The sequence below is a fragment of the Lissotriton helveticus genome, chromosome 10 (assembly GCF_964261635.1).
Source record: "Lissotriton helveticus chromosome 10, aLisHel1.1, whole genome shotgun sequence".
Classification (NCBI taxonomy): Eukaryota; Metazoa; Chordata; class Amphibia; order Caudata; family Salamandridae; genus Lissotriton; species Lissotriton helveticus.
In genome coordinates, this window is record NC_136071.1 from 963,756,581 (window position 1) to 963,779,962 (window position 23,382).

A 23,382-nucleotide genomic window follows, 5' to 3' on the forward strand; every position below is an offset into this window, starting at 1 on the left:
CTCCGATATTTCAGAATACGGAAACACCAATTGGGTGTCGTCGGCGTATGAGATTGCCTTGACCCCCCAATTTGTGATCAGCGTGAAGAGTGGAGCCAGGTAGATATTGAATAATAATGGGCTAAGTGTCGATCCCTGAGGGACGCCACAGCTGAGGGCCTTAGGTGTTGAAGAAATGGTCCCCAGCGCCACCTTCTGTGTTCTCTGAGTCAGATACGACTGTATCCACCCCAGTGCCTGGTCCTGGATGCCTATCTCAGCCAGTCGCGACAGCAATCTAACGTGGTCGACCGTATCAAAAGCGGCCGACAGATCCAGGAGCACCAGCATCGCTGAGTCTCCCGAATCCATCGACCACCTTACTGACTCTGCTACCTCAATTAGTGCTGTCTCAGTGCTAAAACCGGGTCTGAAGCCAGATTGCGTCTCAGGTAATATTTTATTTTCTTCAATAAATTTATTCAGTTGGCGCTCGATTACTTTCTCAAGCATTTTTCCTGGTGCTGCCAGCAGCGAGATCGGGCGAAGGTTGCTAAGGTCCTTGGGGTCCCCATTTGGTGTTTTCTTTAATGGGAGGAGAGTGGCATGTTTCCATATATTCGGGAACACTCCCGAGGTCATGGACATATTCCATATCTGCTGAATTGTGGGGGCCACAAAGTCAGCTATGGTGCTCCAAAGTTTAGGCGGACAGGGGTCGTCAGGTGACCCTGACTTACAGCGACTGAGTTCTTGCATAACCACGTTCAGAGCTATCAGCTGGAATTGTGCCAAAGTATCACCATCCAACACCTTAACAGCACGATCCGTTTTTACCGTTTTCTTCTCCGGCCCGAAGGATTCATAGACTTGTTTAATTTTAAAGTCAAAAAAGTCTGAGATGCTGTTGCACAGCGGGGTCGACGGGGGAACCTCCCTCTCAACACACCTAGGTTTAAAAAAAGACTGTACCACTTTAATGGTTTCTTTGCTCGAATGTTCTGCCTGCTGAATTGATTCTGCATAAAACTGTTTTTTTGCCTTTCTGACGGCTTTATGCAATTTATTGGATGCTTCCTTGTAACAGACTTTTTCTAGGGGTCCGTAATTTATCCTCCAAAGCCTCTCCAACCTCTTACAGTCAGCCTTCTGTATTCGAAGGTCCTGAGAGAACCAGGGAGCAGAAGGGGAGTCCCGCTTAGATATTGCGCGTGTTGCCGGTGCAATGGAGGACATCATATTCCCGACCCAGTCATTAAGTGACTGTGCATCTGTGTTGACATTTGAGGTAATAGTAGGTATGTTCTGGGCCAGAGCTGGACCCATAGTGGCAGGGACTAGCTTCTTCCATTGTCTCTTCATAAAGGAGCACTTGCTTGTCACAGGTCTATCAGCCGCTATATTTAATTGAAATGGAATCAGTGAGTGGTCTGACCATACTAACGGTAATGGCGCCTCTGCGCCATGATTTCCAGACTAATGGATATTAGTATTGGAGGGACACCAGTAAAGTCACTTATGTCCATCCTTGAAGATAAAATGTAATATGTGGCCCTCCCTCCTTTTACAGCAACATCTAGGAAACACATTTTTGGGGTCCATCCTGCTGCCAATTCTATTTATTCTCTATATGTTCCCTCCAGCTTCAGCTTTACATGGAATGGGAGTTCACTTCTACATGAACCCTGATGGCATTCTGCTCCCCATAGTCTTAGGAGAGAAATAATTAAGACACGCTAGCAAATCAGATCCAGCAAACAGATTTTTGATGCATCAGAATTTTTTGAAGTTACATACCTCTACAACTGAGATCTTGCTGAAAACAGAAGTGTTCAAATCCTTCAGAATTTCTATAGTGGCTTAAAGAAATTGGGCCGTGCCCAATGCCAGTAGACAGTCTCCGCAATCTGGGCATTGATATCAATAACAATCTTTTTTTGGACATGCAGGTGTCTAAATTGGCCAAAGCCTATTATTGGCAACTAAAATCTATTTCTCTCTTTCATCAATGATAGATTTCTGATGCCCATAATTATTGCATTAATACAATCAAGACTGGCTTATGGAGATTCTGTATAGCTTTTCTCCCCCAGTTCTCTTATACAAGAAATGGACTTCATACAGAATTCAGCGGCCCATCTCTTTACAAAGTCTACAAATAGTTCACATATCACTGCTATTTTTCAACGGCTTCACTGGGATGCAGTAAGACAAAGGATTGCCTTCAATCCATAAATATTTTACACAGTACCCCAGTGCTTAAGTTGTGAAATTTCAAGTGCCAGGTCTCTGACTAGGAGGCCACTGCATTTGGCGCCACTGCATTTGGCACCACCCATCGCCCCTGTCATCGCTGCCAAAACAACTACTAACCATCTCTCTCTTGCATGTAAATGCAACAGTTCAGATTATTCCAGGTCCCCAAAGCTAATGGAATGGCTGGGGAGGCAGGTATTAGCAATTTTAATGTGTATTGTATTCCTAAACTACTGTTGTTCTTCTCATCTCTAAATTAGATGAGCAGTGCCACCATGTGGTAGACTGTTCCAAGTATGATGTTGACAATTAGATGCGGGTGCCGAGCTCCGGAAACCAATTAAGTGCTGGTGCTGAGCACCAGTATGCACCAGCTCAAATTAAGCACTGCAGTCCCCTTCACACACACAATCCAGAGTTTCCAAAAACGTTTGTATGGCAATCTTTGATTCATAGTCTACAGTCGAACTCTCCGTTTCATGTAAAAGTGCAAACAATCAAAAAGTCACATTAGGCGATAGAGCCTTCTAAGTTTGTTAAAACCTGGAAATCATTGGCAAATTATCTCTGGGCTGAGTCCAACCTTCTGTGCGCCATAAGACTCCTGAAAACCTATATGTTTATTGGATAAAAGTGAAAAGGCCGGTCCCATAAGTTCTGGATTTGCTCTACAATCACAATCTGATGGTTCTTTTTAGCAGCATGTTAGCGAAGAGGAGAGAAAATAGTCAATAACGGTAATCAATTCAACAGGAATTTCTCTCTAAGCATAGTAACCACACACAATTACGTGAGGCTAGTTAATTTATTATAGAAGCCAAAAATAACTGGACACAGAGACACCTCAAAATGAGAGTGTAGAAATACATTGGAATCAGCTTAAAACCAAATCTGTGAATAAAATTGAGTTGATGCAACATACACAAAACAATTAACCCTAGAAATAGGATGCAGAGGATCAGAAAGCAAGAGTCCAAACATACCTGAATTGCGAGTTGATGAATATAAAGCATCCATCTATCTCTACACTAGCGCTAAAATGACATCCCTACTTCAGCATCCTCAGGGAATGATATAAAAGATGTCAGCACATGAAGTCTTCCTAAGATGTCACTCCACCATCGATGGGTCGAATAGCAAAAGCTATCGAGACAGAACTCATTCTGAGATGCTCTCTCTCTGAAGTCAGATAAAAAGTAGGCTCCTTTGCCTACTTGCAACGTTCAATATTACAGATATCTTCCCAAGAATCCTTGCGGGTCACGTCTTCCACTCTGGCCACGATCTCACAGGAACTTTTCCACTGGACAACGATGTTCCTGAGCTTCAACATGTTGACTTTGATTCCCAGGCCTTCTTCAGTTTGATAACACAATGTCCCTTATTGACTTTAGCTCACGATGTATCACCTTCTCTCCTTGCCTAACTAATAAAACAAAGACATTATTCTAACTAACAAGCGTGCTTCTTCTACCTGCAACATAAAACATGAGAAAGAAGGAAATCCACACACACATGAAATTTAAACTGTTTTTTCAAAAGCGAGAACTTACAGGGAAATTGCATTTCAGGCCTACAAGATTCAGCTAACATAAGAGAAATAACGTATGAGCTTTGCGAAATTGAATAGGAAATAAGGCACGTTCAGTTAATATTCCTACCTACATGTAAAATGACACAATTAATAAACACATTTAATAATGAATGATTGTCTGTTGCACTGCACAAGTTCTTCACATTAGTGTTTTCTGCTGGTTACATTTACTTTCTACATTAACTCTTCATGTTAATTTTCAATGGCCTTAACACATCACATTTTACCTTATTACACTCCAAGATCCTAACACTTTATGTGAACATGACAAAGGATTATATGCGGGTGCAATCTGCATTGTGATTATAATGCACCCCTACAAATAAAATTAAATTTCCCCTACATCATAAGCAGTATTCTAACTTCTGTCAAGCATTACTGTTACAGCAAGCAGCTTTTGAAAATGCCATGCTTAATAAGTATAGATAACATAACATAAGGCGAAGTCGCGTTCTGGTGGCTTTATATGTGATGCAACTTATCTTGAATAGGATGCATGCTTGACGAACGCACTGGTTCCATCAGGGATGGAGTGTTATGATTGATCTTACCACTGTAACATACCATACCATACCATACCATACCCCATATGAAGCTTGTGATCAAACAAAAACATATTCCTATTCTGAGATCTGAATGCAATTCTGAAAGCTATAAATGCTGGAATAAAGTATTAAGATAGAAAAAAAAATTAGTAAGAAAATAGCCAAGTTTTCAGTGATTGACAGAACTGAAATTGATTGTTTATAGAGTGGATACATGCAAGCAAATAATTACAATACTTTACTGCCAAACCCGATGAGAGTGAGTACCTGCTGGGATCTGCTGGGTTAAGGCGAGAGCAGCTTCAATAAAGGGACAGGCAGGGAATTTTGGCAAATCTGAGATTATCTCAGTGAAAACTGAGATAGACACAAAAGAAAAGTGATGAAGGACTAGACACATGGCAATACAGATGATTGACAAGTGACTGAAGAATGTTAAATATTTCTTTAGACAAAGATATGTTTCGCAAAGTAAGTAGCTCACATTGAACATACTTTTTTTTATAGCTACGAAGAGCTTAATACAAGAACTTACATTTGTCATATCCTCATTTACTCAATTTGTATTAGGTGCCTTCAGTTCTGTGGAGAACCATGGCACAGATGGCTCAGAATGATGGCCTAGAAGAGATGGAGTCCAAAGAAGTTATGAGTCAGGTTTTATAGGGGAACTCAAGGTATTCAGTGGAGATATTGAATGGACGGGATGCAGCAAAATTCCCTCTGCAGAGTCTTAATGTGTTCTGTTATGCCAAAAGTGTTTGTAATTAGTCATGATTGCTGCAATGGAATGAAAAGAGGTGGCAGATGCCAAAGAAGGGTGCCAGCATTGTGATCCTACCAAGCAACAGTATGTGTTGTACTGCCATTAACCATATCACAGAGGATTAATTGCAGGTCTAAATTGTGGTCAGCTGAGTCAGTAGGTTCATAAACCAACTGTGAAAGAGCTAAGGCAGGACGTGTCTATTAGAAAAAGGTATTATTCCCTCAAGATATTTTTTCAGATGCGATCTTTAAAGAATGGGCTAGAAAAGGAATCATAAAGATTGGGGACGTTATGGGGACACAGGGTATGTTACAGTTTTCTGAGATTCAGTTAAAGTATGGGGTGGATACAAGGCAGTTCTTTAAGTATCTGCAAGTAAGAAGTTTTTTGGCAAATAAAACAGGGGGGCCTATGGGGTTTGCAAAAAATGCTATAATGGAGGTGGCACAGGGTGGAACAAGCTGTACTATTAAGCGGTTTTATTATGAGTTAATTGAAACTAAGCAGGATGACTTGGAGAAATGGGGGGAGAGTTGGGCAAGTAAGTTGGAGGTAGAAAGGGATTGTTTTAAGACCTCATTAGAAATGGGCATGAATGTTTTGTGTTCCGCAGCCCTCCAGGCGCAGCATTACAAAACATTGTATCGGCTATATTACACCCCAGCAAAGATAGCGCAATGAGGGGGGGGGAGTATCGGGGATTAACTGCCCTAGATGTGGAAGTTTGCAGGCGGATATTATCCATATATTTTCAACATGCCCACATCTCTGTATGATTTTGAAAGGGATTGAGACATTTATGCAGAGGGCACTAGCCATACCACTTAACTTAACGCCCTCGATAATTATGTTGGGCATGAAGGCGGATGGTACCCTGAGTGAAGATGGGTACTTTGTCTTTGTGGGTATGGCAGTACTAAGATTGTGTATTGCTGCAGCATGGGTCGACCCAGTGCCACCGACGTATCAACAGTGGTTAGCTAGGATACTTAGGATATATAGTTTGGAAAAGGCAATTTACGCTAGAAAGGGAAGGAGGGGGAGGAAGCTTGGATTAAAAATCTGGGAGCCAATAACTAGGTGGAAGGATGAGAATAATGATATTTAGTTACTTATCTCTTTTTTCTTTACTGTTTTTTTTCCCTTCCTCCTTGTTTTGGGGTCTTTCTTTTTATGGATAAAATATGAGTTAAGGAGAAGGTATGAGCGCTTGAATTATAATAAGGGAAGCAGAACATATATTGAGATCTGCCATGTATCATTTAATTTTCTTCTGGTGGTTGCTGTACTTGTTCTTTGGTTCTCTATGTATGAATATGTATTTTTTTGCTGTGGTGTGCCCTTTACCCAAAAAAATGGGGAAAAAATTCAATCAATTCAATCAAGGGTCTGCCCAAATGGTGGAATGGCCCAGTCGTATACAGTTATCAGAGATGATACAGTTTGGGGACACAGTTAAAGAGTGTCTTTTAGATAACAGTGAGACCGCCTCCTTTTTTTGACGGGGCAGCGAAAATGTAGTACTTGATATTCAGAAGGACAGGTGAGTACAAGATCTGGGTTGGAAGACGTGTCCATTTAAGATTTCTGGGGTCAGCTGTGTCAATGTAATCTTTACTAAGAGATCTAGCATTAATTAAAAGCAGCTCATACGAATAGCCTTAGGACTGGAATAGTTGATACTGAAGCAAGGTGAACGTAACATTAGTCAGGGGCCCCAAAGATTGACTGGCGCAAGTAGGAGTAGGAGTCATTTAAGTTTTGCTTAACAAACAATACAAGCTGGGCTTACCAGTGGACTTGAAGAAAGATTGGCAGCATGGATAGCGTTCAGTGAGGATAAGTCATGGATATGGGGTGCCTTTGGCCTGTCTCTGGCATAACACTGAACACATTTGTGCTGTGGTTGGCCACTGAAAGTTGACTGCACCATGCAGCATTATTACAGGAAAAGGGCGGAGTCTGCAAAGCCATTAAACTGCCTCTGGAAAGTAATGAATATAAAAGAAAGGCATGGCCAAGGAAATACTCCTCTTGTCCCTTTTCCTCGTTTTACCTAGGAATGGGGTAGTTGCAGGTATGGGGCTTAAATTTGATAAGTCCATTATCTGTCAGATCACTTATGGGAGGCCACATGGTAGACATTGGCTACTGGGCCCCAGCCATGGTGGTTGTTAGCCACTGGTGTCCTGAGGTCCATTATACCAGGGCTCTAATAACTGTGCCAAGTGCATTCTTTCTGCATATGACTCTCAGTGAGGCGAGGATGAGCAGTCAAAGACTTCTCAGGGAGGTAGTCCGGGCAGCAGCAGCTCAGAGCTCAACAGTCAAACAACAACACAGAAATGTGTTGTCCATCTCAAAAACCTATCTTTTGTTAAAAAGAAAAGTACTTTAATCATTCAACCAAACATAAGACAACACTGTAAAGGAAGTTCATTACAGGATTGTGTTCTCTCCAATAAGCTCTATAGAAGTGCTTTTGCCCTTTATTGTGCCTGATTCCCCTCTCAAGCTCACAGTGTCTCAGCTAATGTATCTAAAGATGTGGTTTAGGCATCAATTAGGAACAGGACCAGATCACTAATACCCCAGTGGATAGTTAATAGGTTAGTTAAAAAATCTTAATTTTCGCATTGGCAGTTTAGTGTTCTAAAAGTAGGATTCACCTTTGCATGCATTAGGTACAGTCTCTATTCTTGTGAATTCAGACCCATGTTACCTGTTAAATGGTGTTGTGGATCAATGGCGCTGTCTGTTGTGGTTAGTGATTTCACCCCTCTATTGTTAGCATTGGGGAAGTCTGCAACTCTGACAGCAGTCTCACACCTCTCTGTGCCACTAGTGTTGAACACATCAGACCTGCTAGTCAGCAGTTCAAAACCCTAGGCAGGCTGTTATACCTGCTGCTCAGCCTGTGTGTCTGTGGAGTGGAATGTTGACCTTATTTCTAATTATTCTCATATTTGAAGTTATGCAGTTGTTATTTTCATACTTTGCATGTGTTCTGTGTTTCTATCCCAGAGAGGTTTACCTTACATTATTTGATATTGTGCAGGGGGATCTGTGTTGTGCTTGATCCTTTTAATTGGATGTATGACATCACAACGCATACTTTCACAACGCATGCCATTACGACGCAACTTTTACAACGCATACCATTACAACGCATAGTGCTTTGGGGCGCTGGATAGTGAATAGTTTAATTTACTATTCAAACTCCAGTCCCTGTGGATAGTAGGGAAGGTGTTGGATAGTAAATTAAACCTATTCCCTATCCTAGAGCGCCCCCCAGCGCAATGCGGTGTAATGGTATGCATTGTAAAAGTTGCGTCGTAATGGCACTGCGTAGTAAAAGTTGCGTTGTAAAGGTGGTCTCCCTTTTAATTTCCCTCGCACGTCAGGGTTGTGGTAGGATGTTCTACGTTGCATTGTGCTGGTACTTTCTTCATGTTCCTGTTTCATGCTTGATATTTTAATGTGCTTTATCCTTATATTTGCCAGGTGTATTGATATAAGTGATTACTAGTATGTAAGTGTGTTGATGATTCCCACTTTTACGTGGTTTTGTGTTGGTGATGATTATTTAACACCCATTGCGGTCCGGTCCCGCATTATGTTTTCTTTTCCTGGTTTAAGGGTGCATTGTACACGTGTTCTGTGTGGAGCATATTTTTCACACATCACAACCCAATCTTCGGTTTAGGTGGAGTTTCTGATTGCTTTTCTTCAGGTTCAGTGTGGAGTTCCCTTTCCACACCTTTCACAACCCAATTTTTACTTGGGCGGATTTTCTACTTGGTATGTTCATGTTCCGTGTGGAGTGCCCTTGCCACACATCACAGCCCAAATTGTCTGTTTGGGTGGAGGGTATGCTTGCTTTTCCTTTGGAACTTAATTTCCTGTTATCTAGGCGATGTTTCCTGTTGCACCTTTTAGTCAGGACCCTTCCTACCTCTTGTTGGCCTGGCCAGCCTGCTTGTTTAGTTTTTGGGGTTTTGTTGGAGTCTTGGTGGTGTGGTAGCATTTGTGTTGCTTTGGCTTGGTTTTAAGTGAGCGTGGACTTTGTTTTTTTGTATGAGAAAGGGAGAAGTGGTGAGTGATAGAGTTGCTGGATTGCGTAATCTTTTACTTCTTCCAATCATTTGTCTTTTTGCTATGTTGGTTTGCATGTATTTCTCTATCTGCGTGTATTTATGTTGCCCCTCTCTTGCATGTATTTATTATTGCCATCTTGTACATGCATCTTTTTTATTGTAATTCTTTTGCTGGTGATTGTATTGGTATTAAGAAAGGAAGATGTGTTATACCTGCTGCTCAGCCTGTGTGTCAGTGGAGTGGAATGTTGGTGTGAGAGCTGGTTATGGAATGTTGGATGAGAGAGAGTGTCAGTTGGAGTAAGGGCTGAGCAGCAGGGAGGCTGCTGTTGGTGGGGCTCAACTGTATAACATCTTACTTGGAATAAATCTTCATAAAGAAACTACGTGGAATGGACTTAATTATGTACAACACAGACCCAAGTGGGTGCTCATCTTCAGGAGATGCAAACCTCTGGGGTGATGCCGGCAGGTGCCCGAATCCAGCTGTTGCAACTTCTAGGCTGATGCAAGTAGACCCTCCTTTTTGGCTGATGCGGACTTCAAGCAAAAGCAGATGGGCGCTCATCCATGGCAGTTTCAGCCTCCAGTCTGATGCAGTGGATCCTTGCAGGTGAATATCTTCTGGGCCAGCAGCACAGCTCCAGGGCTTGCGGTGGAAACGACAGATAGCATGATGATATTCCGGTGGATAACCCTTTCATGCAGCTCATAACAGGAACTGTGCTGCAGGACCGTGAGACCTCTCACAGTTTGGGGTCGCAGTGGCCTTGCTACCTGTCTCTACTTTCATTGAGCATCAATTCAGGGTCAACCTATTGATAGCTTAACATTGCTGTGCATCTTCACATTGTTGACTAAGATAACTTCTATTTTTAGAGTTTGACTGCCCATAGAGCAATAAAGCCTCTCTTTAGTTTCAGAATTGTAATGCAACTGAATGAATGAATTACTTGTTTTGTATGCTTTACCCGCTAAATCTCACTCAGGTTTGGTTAGGAAGAATGGGTTCTTCAGGATTTAAAAATTTGCTTGTGCCCTTTTCTTCTAAAGATGAGGAGATTTGCTTCAGTGGGAATGGTTACAAATGGGGGTCTGCACTTCTTTGATTCTTGGACTGTGATGTGTCTATTTCTTTTGGAAACGCAGCATTATGAGTTCTGGAAAATACATTTGTTTGATGAGCCCTAAGATCACTTACAGATGTAATAGTTAATACCACACTTTGTTGCTGTTTCGCTTTTGGGGAGGGGGGTCAGGGGGTCAGGGGGTGAAGATGTATTTGTGGTTATGGTACAGGTCCTTGAAAAAAAGTCAGCCGTTTAGGAAGAGGGCTTTGTAGAATTGCAGTGTCAAGAAGATGGAATTCCAGGGTTTGTGGTGGCGATGAATCTCATTTTTTGAATTTTTCACCACTTGGCTAGGGGAGACTTGATTAAAGGACTGTTTATTTGGCAGTGTTGTGCACACTGTCCAAAGGACTGTTTGTTTGTATCGTTGTGCATACTATCCAAAGAGTGTTAGTATATGAAACACTTGATTTCCTGTTGAGCTAAGCAGGTTTTAAAAAGCTTTCTAAAGGCTTTATGTAAGAGGGCAGATGCATTCTTTAGCATATTTTTTCATGAAAACTAATTTAGGATAGAGCCCAAGATTCTCGATTCTCAACCTTTCCTCCCACTCTGGATCCTTCACTGTTTTATATCTGATCTACTGAGAAGTTGTTTGCTTACTTTATTTCTAAGATCTCTAGCATCTGTGCTACTTTTCCTGTGTCTCATTTTCTTTGAATTCGACTACTCTTAAACTGGCCCAAACCTTGTTCTGGACATACCAGTCTCACTTAGGGTGACACAATAAAGTATCCACACAAAAAAAAAACTACTAACGGCTGATGAACCCTAATAAGGGCAAAACAGATCCAGGGTTGCTTGTGTTCCAGTTCAGGGAGGACTTGGCCTGGTATATTATCCACAAACGACCAGATTCCTGGAGTCACTGGCCCGTAGACAGGTGGCGGGTCACACTGGGCAGGTCTCCCGGTAGTAAATGCACACAATGTCTTCTAGAAGAAGGGCTCGCACTCGGAGGTATAAACCAGGTGTAGTTTTAATCGTTGCGTGTTTCGTCAGCAAAACTGACTTGATCACACCACACGGTGTGATCAAGTCAGTTTTGCTGATGAAACGCGTAACGATTAAAACTACACTGGTTTATACCTCCGAGTGCGAGCCCTTCTTCTAAAAGACTTTGTTGTGTATATATATATATATATATATATATATATATCTAAATAGATATATATATATATATATATATATATATATATATATATATATATATATATAGATAGATATAGATATATAATAATAATAGCTGGAGAAATGTCTCAAAGGCATTTGAACATCAAACAACAACAATGAATATGGATTCTACCTAGCCATTGCACTAGTGGCCATTTTTCTAAGCCCATAAATGGCGTAGCTCATTACAGTCTAGAAATATGTTTGGTTGGAAGGTTAATGTATAGAAAGATGCTATAGTCAAGACGACCATTCTTTGCTGCTCCTACCACCTCAGACCTATGCTTTTGACAAAATAGAGACATGAAATGTTTTAATATCATACATTTGTGCTAGCAGATGCAAACTATGGAACTTAATGAAAAACGAGACATCAAAGTGGGGTTCTTTCCCTTCAGTGTAACAGCAGTTTCTAGTGAAAACACATTAAGGAGAATTGAGGGACCAGGCCAGATCGGCTATTCACCACAATAAAATCTGTGAATTTACTGTTCAGTTGGAGGTACTTGGTTTACATCCATGGTTGCATGTATGCACTTAGTTATATTGTAAAGATTGAATTGATTTTAACTTTTGGGAGAATGTAATGTTCATTTGGGTACCATTAACTTATAAATGTACCCATTGTCCCCAATGTAGAGTATAAGAGAGTTGTTCAAATACTGAGGAACATTGGTAAAAAAGTGTGGTTCCGATTTGAATTATTGGGTCCTTTAATTTAGGAATAAGTAAAAACAATTGATGAAGTCCTGATCAGAACCTGATGCTGACCTTAGACTCTCTAGCATCAGCAGGTGATCTGCTTGTTGAGTCACTTTTAAATCATGTATGGCTGCTCTCGGTTTTTACCTTGATGCTGGGTGTAATTGACTGAAAAAGCATATATAGATTTAGAGCTGGTAATGCATGGGCATCCAATGTTGAGGAATAGTATTTCAATTTTGGGTTGTCTAATGTTTTGGAAGCTTCTTCCTATGATTTATGGGCAGAAAGGAATACTTTTAGGGTGTGGTTTTGGGTAGGATTTCTGGTGAAATGTTACGGGAGTTGAGCATTATCAGTGTTTGAATGATGAGGAGATTGTGGTACCCTGTGATCTTCAAGTGAGGGCCGATGTAGACGTTCAAGAGCATGCGTGTAAGAGAGCATCCCTAAAGGGAGTTTCATGAGAAGAAGCCAGGTTTACATTTTTTAGATGAACGGAAATGATTCTAGACTTGCTACTACTGATATCTGGCAAATAAATATCTTAGTCCACTGTATTGAAGGCCATCTTGACTTGGAGTTCAAAATGTTAGGGCTTTCTGGCAATTTTTTAACTTTAAAACAGTTTGCCAAATGTGAGTGCACTGTATAGAAAGAGATCGCCTTTCTAATAACCCAACTAAAATACTCAAGGTATACCTGCTAAGTGTCCTTGCATTTTCAGTGTTAAATGTTCACACTTATACAGAAATGGAGGCAATACTCATGTTTTTAAGATGCATGTATTTCCCTGTGGTAAAAGTGTTCTTAGTAAGTTAATGAGAATGCACAAATAACACCATGAAAGCATGAAAGCATGAAAGCATAGACTGGGATATTGCAATGTGCTGTACAGCTATTATGCCACATGAAGGAGCTAGACCAAGCGTTTTAGTTTAATAGTCTGCAAACCGATTTGATGATCTAGGGCTTTCATGCCATTAAACTGCAACTCTTGGTTTAGCTCCTTAATGTTGCATAATAGCTGTTCAGCACATTGAAATCTCCCAGTCTATGCTTTCATGGTCTCATACGCTCATTGTGCAAGTAACAAACGTTTTCTGGAAATGAAAACATTTTTACAAGTTTACATAATTGGCTGGTTTTATTGTCACTTATGATTGTTATTTTGATTTTATGAATGGACTAAATTCGTGCAAGGCTCATTGTGATTTACAACAGAATCAAAGCAAACAGCGAACACTGCAACAGATCACACCTAGCTAATATACATGTTAGTAGTATTACATTTGGTTTTCACAAATGCTTCTTTGAAGATTTTGCATACTGTAGCATTGTCTTTGGGTATTTAGTCAAACTAGTATTCTCTTTATCCAGTAATGGTTACACATAGTTCCCAAAACTATGATGTGCCTTCAATGTCTTGACTCATGGCTTGTGCTTGATTGCTATTTATATTAATCATGATATCATCCTTCTTTCATTTTCTCCCATAGGTCTTGCTCGAGCCAAGTCAGTCCCCAGTCACACATACTCCAATGAAGTGGTAACCCTGTGGTACAGACCTCCAGATGTTCTTTTGGGCTCCACGGAGTACTCCACTTGTCTTGACATGTGGTAAGTTTTTTAATGTTTCTATAAATCAAGCATAACTGAAAAGATTCAGGAGGGCTTGATCCAAGCCAGATTGTCAGGATGTAAACACTGTAAAAATATTTATTGAGTGGATGCAAATAGAAATCATTTATTTATGTAGTGGTTATTTGTTAAATCTGATTTATGCCAGGTTTTGAGGATACGCACATGAACGCCTCATCAGGGGTAGTAAGTGCTATATAACTTCAATTTAAATGCAATTTAAATATTTGTACAATTATTGGAAACGGAAGTAGTTTACATAGTGATTATCCTTTTATTCTGGCATAGATCTGGCCTTCGGGACAATGCTGGCCAACAATGCTCTAGAAAATACAGCATTACTCAATATTGTAAAGCCTATTAATTTTGCATTATTTTAACACACTCATAAGTTGCTGAATTTGTTTGGTATGTTTAGCATTTTCAAACACATTTTTGTGGCCTCATTGTACTGTAGCTGCCCTGGGAATATAAAATAACAATGGCCAAAAGTTGTTTGATAAGACATCGAGCCACAGATTCCTACCCTTGCATTTCCCAGACGTCAGACCGGATCCAGAAGATTTTTCTTCGAGTTGTACCCCTGTGCACCGGTAGGTGGTGCCGGTTGGCTCCGCTTGACTATGACGACGTCATCTGCTCCGTTGTGATATCCTCATCACCTATATAGGCACCATCTTGGCGTGCTGCCATCACTTCTTTTCTGTCCGTGCCAGCCATTGCAGATCCGTGAAGAGAGCTACCCTATGTCACTTTTTGACAGGCTTGTTTCGATGTTTTGTCAACCCATTTTTTGATGTGTGTATTTTTCCCTCATGGCCAAGAAGACTTCTGGTTTCAAGCTGTGCTGCGCCTGTCACCATGCCATGTCGATGACTTACCCACACCTGGTATGTCTCTGCATTTACCACAATGCCAGGGGCGAACCTTGCTGGGAGGTGAAGCGGTGTGCTCCCACCCCTGTTCCTGGTTTGTCTCTGGTGCCTGGAGTACAACCACGACTCAAGGTAGTGCTCCAACTGAGGGGCAATGGCTCCAAACGTTTTGAGGGAACTGTCCCTTAAGCTCCTTGGATCCGGTGCTCAGCACCCCGTCACTCTCCCTAGAGGTCACGCTCACGGTCCCAGTCGAGAAGAAGGTCCCAAGTCTTCGTCCTCTCAATTGAAGTAGTCAAGTCGGTCAGGTAAGAACACAAGAAACATAAGAAGTCAATGTAAAACAGCAATGCCCTCGCACACAACAATCAAGGTGTTTTAACAGTGGTTACGAAATAGACAGCATTCTATGCATGGAGCCAATCATTAAGACAATTGCAATCCTGTTCCGTTTCTTGGGAAATGGATATAAGTTTATTGGTTCCACAACCAGCCGACACGTGTTTCGTCGCGTGGGAACAACTCACTGCGAATACGTATTTGGGAAACGGCGACCGGGAACCAAAGGAGGAGGGATACCACGTCTTTGATACTTCCGGATTCTAGTTGCACCCACGGAAACCGGAACCCGCATATGTATCTCCTCCCGGTTTGGGCTTGATGTGCACACTCATTAAGCACGGCCGACAAAGCACTCTCAATCCGTGTGCTTACGAACTCAGATTCCGTGGGAATACCACCACGTGAAGATCGAAATAACCCTACTTCGGTTACCACTCCGATTCACGGTGAGTGGCGACTTTGAGGAAGGTACCACCACACCTGGAACCTCCCTAGACGCTTCAAGCGTTTCTTCTTCTCCTTTTGTACAACACATGTACCCGGTTGAGACGGGTAGGATTACCAATTTTACACGCAATCAGACTGTGTAGACACATCACTCCTGACCTATAGGATTATAGGTCGTGTCTTAAGCCCTGAGGAGTCGCAGTGAGTTGTTCCCACGTGACCAAACACGTGTCGGCTGGTTGTGGAACCAATAAACTTATATCCATTTCCCAAGAAACGGAACAGGATTGCAATTGTCTTAATTATTGGCTCTATGCATAGAATGCTGTCTATTTCGTAACCACTGTTAAAACACCTTGATTGTTGTGTGCGAGGGCATTGCTGTTTTACATTGTCTCGTAGGTTTGGTGACTGACCTACATTGGAACGGTTAAGGGGTCTTATCCGCTTGCCCTTCCGCACCCCGCCTTAACGTAGCTATTTGTATACTCCAACGATCACACTAGGCAGTGCGCCCATCCTTGTCTGAAAGACTAAAAACCCCACTTGTTGTATTAAACATAAGAAGTCAAATTGTGCTTCGACCTCTACCTGTCTGTCAGTTAATGCGATGGAGGAGTCTCGGCGCTCTAGGCCTCGTTCTCAGAACCTGTGCCTCGGTCGGGTCCCCGCTTCCCAGCCTTCCCCGGAGCGACCCCCACCCAGTTCAAGGTATTTTTTGATGCCACGGGCCTGATGTTTCGGCTGCCTGACTGTACGGGTGGGCCTTTGGGCCCTAGAGTCCCAGAGGGGGCTCTATTGGGTTCCGTGCCAGTGGCTTGGGTGCGATGACCCCCATGGATGCACCAATGAAACCAAACCAGCGCAGTTCATGCCAGTGTGACCTTCCCCGGTGCCAAAACTCCCGCCGGAGCCCACCAGTGGCACCAGCACCATTCTTATCCCTACACGGGTGCAAATAGAACTGTTAGGTTCCAGGGTGTTTCTTCAGCCCTATTCTGAAGGGTTTGGAATGGAGGAAGATTGGGAAGGTTCCTGGACTCTTTACACCAGTCTTATCAAGAAATGGACTGGTTTGAGGAATTGGGTGAGCCAGCAGACTGGATACCTCTCATTACTCTGGCCTGCTTTCTCCCCTACTGTTGCTATGGAGAAGGGAGCCTCCTACGCTGTAGGTGGTGCGAAGGGCAGCTGCGGTCCTGGGCCTTCAGCTCCTTTCCATGGCAGTCATAATGAAGATCCTGGCAGAGGTCCTCCAGCCATGCATCTCCTCCTTGGAACCCTTGCTGCCTTTCAATGAGGCCTTAACTGATGTCCTTCCTGTATCGGGTGACCCACATTTCCTCACCAACCACCCTACCCCGAGAGCTTGGTGGTCCAAGCCTCTAAATCCCAAGATACGTTCCCTTCCCACCCCCTGATAGGGAATCCAAGAGGCTGGGGGTAGGGTAAGAACATTTTTCCTTCCACCAGCCTTGCATTGTAGTCGATGAACACCGTATGCTTATTGGACTGGTATTCCCACACTTTATGGGAAACGGCTGCGCAAGTGCTGCCATGGTCCCGGAGGAGCCCCAGCCATCTTCTCCCAAGCAGTATTATATGGGAGAGATGTGACAAAGTTTGCTGTTCGCTGGGGTCTCGACACGACCGATTTGCTGGGCGGAGCGATTTCATTGACGTGGGTGTTCAACGCCACACCTGAATAAAGACTTCTGGCTTTGTAGGGGATTGGTCAAAACAACAAAAGAGTGTGCCTTCTTAGGAGAAGAGCAAGCATGAAGAATCAAACTTGATTCTTTAAAAAGCCCTCACTCACCAACATGGTTGGTGACATGCTTCATCATCGGGCCCCACCAGGAAGGTCGAGTACCTCCCCGGTGTGCTTCAACGCCAGGATTACTGCAGAGCAGGTTAGTGTTGTCTTGGTGACAAGTGCAAGTGATTGTGAAGTGAGTTTAAAAGTGTCTTGGTTGTGTCCAAAAATAGTTTTATTCGTCAGCCAACCAGTCACGGGTAAAAACAAAGTGAGCAATGTATGTGCTGGATAGATTGGTCAGCTATGTCTCACTAAGTGTGGTCAACATGTTTCTGCCTATAAGGTGCTACTGGCTAGGCATTCTTCAGGACCAGAGTAGGGACCCCGGCGGTATGAGCGCGCTAAGGCTCACCCTAACCAAGAGGTCCAGAGTGAAAAAACAGGAAAACAAATGTTGTAACCTGCTGTTACTGCGGGATCCTTCTTAATTGTAGGATCCTGACATTTATCTGAAAGGAAGAACAGACACAAACAAACACACAAAGATAAAAACGATTGTTTAGAATTTAGTCACAGTGCGTTTGTTGTTCCAGTTTCATCATACTCTCGTGCTCTTATGGAAGTGTACTGCAGCTATACCTCAAGGAGCTATGTTGTGCTAAGGTGAGATAAGGATGTGCACACATTTATTCACATTAATGGTAGTGGTGGTGACTATCTCCACTCGTAATGAGAAGGTACCTTGTTTATAGCGCTATTTCATCTGCACGCATACTTGGGCACTTAGCAGGATCAGTGCGTCAGTGTCAAACACTCTATCGTTAACCCAAGGAACATGCCGCTGCTGTTTTGGCAGATGAAAGAAACCGCATCATAGGAAAACTTCTTACATGTGGAGTGATCATTAATCACACCCTGGGACTAGGGAGGGGAGTGGTGGCTAGTAGGCACACCCTGTAAGGAAAAGAGATGGAATATGGGTAAGTCAGATTATGTCCCCACTTCGGCAAGCAAGTTTCTTATCTGTTTGGCAGCGCTGTCGCAGAGTTTGACTCACGCCGACAAAGCCAGGCACCCGCTTGGTAACTGATACAGCCCTCAAGATACCGGTCCCCGTCGATGGGTGAACGGATATTCCACACAATCTTTTATGGGGCGGTAGGAACCCGTCAAAGCCACTCTGCTTGGGCGTAGGCATCACTGGGGGCGCCATGGTGCTATCGTCATTATGTGTGCTACGTCAATTGGGCCAATCAGGGCAGTGGATGTTTGGTCATGTGCCTCGCGGCATCATAAGTACTACTGGAACGCTAACCTCTGCCGTGCCTTTTGTATATACAACAAAACTTTATCGACAGGCGATATTAGCCCCGCATCACATGGATTATTTAGTTAGAGACGGGGAGAATATTAAGGAGGGGTGGAATATTAAAGAATCAAAAATAATGAAAAAATTGGGGAAAGCTGTCAGGACATTTGTTACATATGCGGTCTTATGTACATGAGTTTACATGATATATCTTTGCAATCCAACACTGTCATTAGTGCGGGCATGATGCTAATAGTGATATGTGTGCATGCGTGGTGTGCCACATCTTTTGATTATTGAGAGTCTATCTTTGTAAGTGTGTTGGTATTATGAGTCCCTCATGGGGCGCGATGATGATATTGGTAAGCTACATCTTGTGACTATAGAAAGTTAGTCATTATAAATGTGCGGATATTATGAGTATCTTATGAGGTACAAAGGTAGAAATACCCCCTAACAGGAATTTTATAGAGGAGGCAGTCAATGAGCCTGAATGAGATGCAAGGGTGTAGAGGAATTATCCTCGTAGTGCAGTGCTCCATGGGATGTTATCATTGAGCACTTCTTTCTCTGTGCCCAGACGGTAGACCTACCTTTGTTCTTTCTCGAACAGGGACTGCTGTATGTTTCTGTCTGTATTCACCTGTTCAATGATAGTGTCAGGTCCGAGAGTCCTCAGGATCGTACGATGCTAAATTGGTTTCCACCTCTCGACAGCCCCTAGGTCTGAGTGATATCACAGACACAAAGGAGTGGTCAAGCGAGGGAAGGAAAGGAAGGGGACAGCTGGGAGGGAGATCTGCAACGAGAACAAGACTGTTTGAGACAAAACACACACTATATATATATATATATATATATACGTATAATAACAGGCTAATTGCACACATATCACAGTCTTATCTCATGTATGAATCATAATACCTGTAAAGGAAAAAACGGTCAACATTGCCTGGCAATCTGAGATCCTGTAGAGTGTATCAACAAGCCTATAAAAATAACAGGAGGTTAGATAGACCACTCTACATTTGCTTGAACACATAAATGGTATAATCATCTGAACGTACAAATAGATTAGCCTGGAACACTTCAACAGGGGAAAATTGTAGAACGAAGCCTGCCAGGCGATAGCTCAACAAACCCCTGTTGTTGAAATCATAAAAGTTGTGGAAAGATAAACAGCAATATACAAACAACGTGCAACTGAACTCCTATTGAATCACACCAGGAATGGCACTGGAAACCGTTCTCAAAATATAGCAGAGTAAAAGAACGAGATCCAGGTACAATTACCCATAAACATATATCAGAATGCAGTGTAAGAGTCAACAGGAATCCTCTTCGGCCAAGAGGAAATTAACAATAATGTCCGCTAGAAAGTTCCACTGCGTAAGTTCTAATCACAAAATGAAATAGTAAGAATGGTGGCCGCTAAAGTACTGAAATGCTACTATCATAGTACTCAAGCCGAAATTGAATAAACAAGTGACACTCAAAGGAGCACTCGTAGCACGAGGAAACAAACAAAGAAGGCACTTCTTTCCTCAGACAGCACCTTGACGAAATCAGAACTGCCCCCGCAGAATGTCAGAGGAACTGTCACAACAGAATACAGCATCCACAGAAGCGGAGCTCGCTTCTCCGGCACAACCAAATTGAAGCAACCCCACACGAATCGGAAGGATTCCTCCAACGGGGCTGCACACGAGTATATCGGGAACAAGGCACATAGAAGATCAAACAGGGAGAGGGGAGAGAAGACCCATCCTGCTCGAATAAGTAAAGAGAATGTGGTGTACACATCCCTACCAGAAACCTTCGGCAGCTAAAGGAATCAACGGCTCCGTCCTGCAGTTCCGGCTTCCACTTGAGGCTTGGCGTGTTGACGTCACACGCCTCCCATCTTCCGGCATCATGGGAACTGTAGTCTCCTACACCCGTAGGCATGTCTTAGGGCAGTGTTCGAGGCTGACCTCCGCCGTGAGACACAACAGATAGTCCACTTCAGGTAATTTGTGGTGTGATTCTGTTGTGTGTAGTGCTCAATTAATTTGGTTGTGATTCTCCTACTTTCGGATGTTGCTTCTGTGTTCGCACACACGTTGTTTCACCTTGCGTGTCGTCATCTCCACATAACGCAACCCACAGGGGCAGGTGATCAGTTAGACCACATTCATGGGGTTGCAGTTAGTGTGGGTGCGTTGTGTCCAAGTTTTACCTGGTTCAAGGTTAAGGACCTTTGTGTGTGTTGTTGAGTGGCAGAAGCTACACTTTGCGCAGGGAAAATGACCCACTACTCTTGGCAAGCCGCATGCTTAAGTTATGGATGGGGTGTCAGTGGAATCCTGACTTCTCGGTTGTATGTGAACCAGAAAATCTCTAAGACTACAACCCTTTCTGAATGAAAAGAGGGGTTTCTCCCATGTCCTATTGCTACTTGTGATTATTCACCAGTGTTTGATATTACTTTCTTAACTGTGGTGGATGCAGTGCTGTATTTTGTAACACAGGTAAGGGTTTCCTTGGTCTCTCTGGGGATATCTTCCAAGAGAGCCTCCCTTGGTTGGTTCCTCTTGTTGAGGATTCTTTCAGGGTAGCCTCTGTTTTTCAGTCTGGCTGTAAGATCAGGTGATTGTTTGCGAAAGTCATCCAATTTACTGCAATTTTTTCGTAACCAAAGATATTGTCCGTATGGAAGATTTTCCCATAGGGGCCTAGGATGAGAGCTTGAAAATTCAAGCAAATTGTTTTTTGCCATAGGTTTAAAATGCGTCTTAGTAGTGAGGCCCCCCTCTGATTTCGTGATGACTACATGCAGGAATACTACCTCATGTTGGTTGCAAGTGTGGGTAAATTTAAGGTTCTGCTCAAGGGTATTGATCCAGAGGAGGAAATCATTGAGAACGTTTTTAGGTCCTTTCCACCATATCATTAGGAAGTCATCAATATATCTCTTCCAAAATACTATGGATGAGGTATATAGGTTGTCGTCAGGAAGGATGAATCTGCGTTTAAAATTGTGGACGTACAGACCTGCCACACTGGGGGCAAAGTACTGCCCATCGAAGTTCCAGTTGATTGGAGGAACAGGTTGCCTTTATATTAAAAAAAATGCATTTGAGTGCCAAAGAGGCACACTCCAAAATGAACTCTTTTGGAGTCTGATATTCCCAAGTCGTCTCATCCAGTGCCTCACCCAGGACCCTGATGGTATTGTCCTGGGGAATGCTGGTGTATAGAATCTCTATATTGAGAGTCACTAGTATGGTTGATGCATCATCAATGGTCACTTCTTGCAGAAGATGTAGAAGACTCTTGGTGTCTTTGAGGTACATTGATGTCTGTTGTATGAGTGGTTTAAGAAAGAAGTTACAGAAACGTGACAGCAGCTCGAGTAGAGAGCCGATCCCCCAGACGAACGGCCGTCCAGGAGGGGTTGTCCTGTTTTTGGCAATGTATCTCCCTCTGTCAGGAAGGCAGCCTCATTTTTGGTAATGTGGCAGTTTTCTTCTGCCTCTTTGACCATGTTCTTGATTTGTGTCTTCAAATCTGGAGAGGGGTCAGTAGTAAGGGGGGTGTAATTTTTTCTGTCATCTCGGAGGCGTTGGCATTCTTGTGCATAATCCCGGTATTCTGAATTACCACCCCTAATACCCTTGTCCGCTGGTTTGATGGTAATCTCAGTATTTGATTGTAAGCCCAGAAGGGCTTGGTACTCAATTGTACTCAGATTTTTTAATGTGTTGCACTCTTCAAATGTCTCAATTTTGGGAAAGACCGCTTGTTCAAAGGCTATGATTTTGGCAGGTACCCCGTAAGGGGGAGGGGTGAAAGATGATTTCAACCTAAGCCCTGTGTTGACTGGATTCTCATGTGGTTCACTGGCTTCTTTACCCTCAAAGTAGGCTTTCAATTTGAGCTTTCTAAAAAATTCCGCTAGCTCACAGTGCAGTTTAAACTTGTCTAAACGTCCAGTGGGAACAAACCCCAGGCCCTTTTCTAGGGCCTGTTTCTCCACAGAGCACAGGGTCATATCGGGAGAGATTGGTGATTAAGCTCTCCTTGCATTCATGCCTGCCTGTTGGTCCTGGGATTTGCTGCGTGTGTGGATGCCCACTGGATCCTCTTGTTCCCACCAGACTTGATTTTGCCCCCTCCTCAATCAATCAATCAATCATATAATTTGTAGGGCGCACTTCCTACCCTTGAGGGTCTCACGGCACTGGGGGGTGGGGAATGCTGCTACTGCTCGAAAAGCCAGGTCTTGAGGAGTCTTCTGAAGGTCTTGGGTCTGCCGTAGGTGGATGGGGAGGGTGTTCCAGGTCTTAGCGGCGAGGTGGGAGAACGATCTGCCGCCGAAGGTCGCTCTTTGGAAGCGGGGGACTGTGGCGAGGGCGAGGTCGGCGGAGCAGAGCTGGTGGGTGGGAGTGTAGAAGCTGAGTTGTCTGTTGAGGTACGTTGGTCCAGTGTTGTGGAGTGCCTTGTGTGCGTGGGTGAGGAGCTTCAAGGTTATCCTCTTGTTGACGGGGAGCCAGTGCAGGTCTCTCAGATGGGGTGTGATGTGGCTGCGGCGAGGGATGTCGAGGATCAGGCTTGCAGAGGCGTTCTGGATGCGTTGGAGCCATCTCAGGAGTTTGGCTGAGGCTCCTGCGTAGAGGGTGTTTCCGTAGTCCAACCTGCTGCTGACGAGGGACTAGGTGACTGTTCTTCTCGTTTCAGTGGGGATCCACTTTTAGATCCTGCGGGGCATGTGAAGGGTGTTGA

The 23,382-nt window shown here is 43.3% G+C and overlaps 1 protein-coding gene across 1 annotated transcript in view; it reads left to right on the forward strand.

Annotated features, from left to right (window-relative positions):
- CDK14 (cyclin dependent kinase 14) overlaps positions 1-23,382 on the forward strand; it is a 2,636,151-nt gene that overhangs the window by 1,525,210 nt on the left and 1,087,559 nt on the right. The window contains exon 9 of the mRNA XM_078663634.1: positions 13,745-13,865. Within this exon, the coding sequence (XP_078519760.1) occupies positions 13,745-13,865 (121 nt within the window). The remainder of the gene's footprint in view (positions 1-13,744; positions 13,866-23,382) is intronic.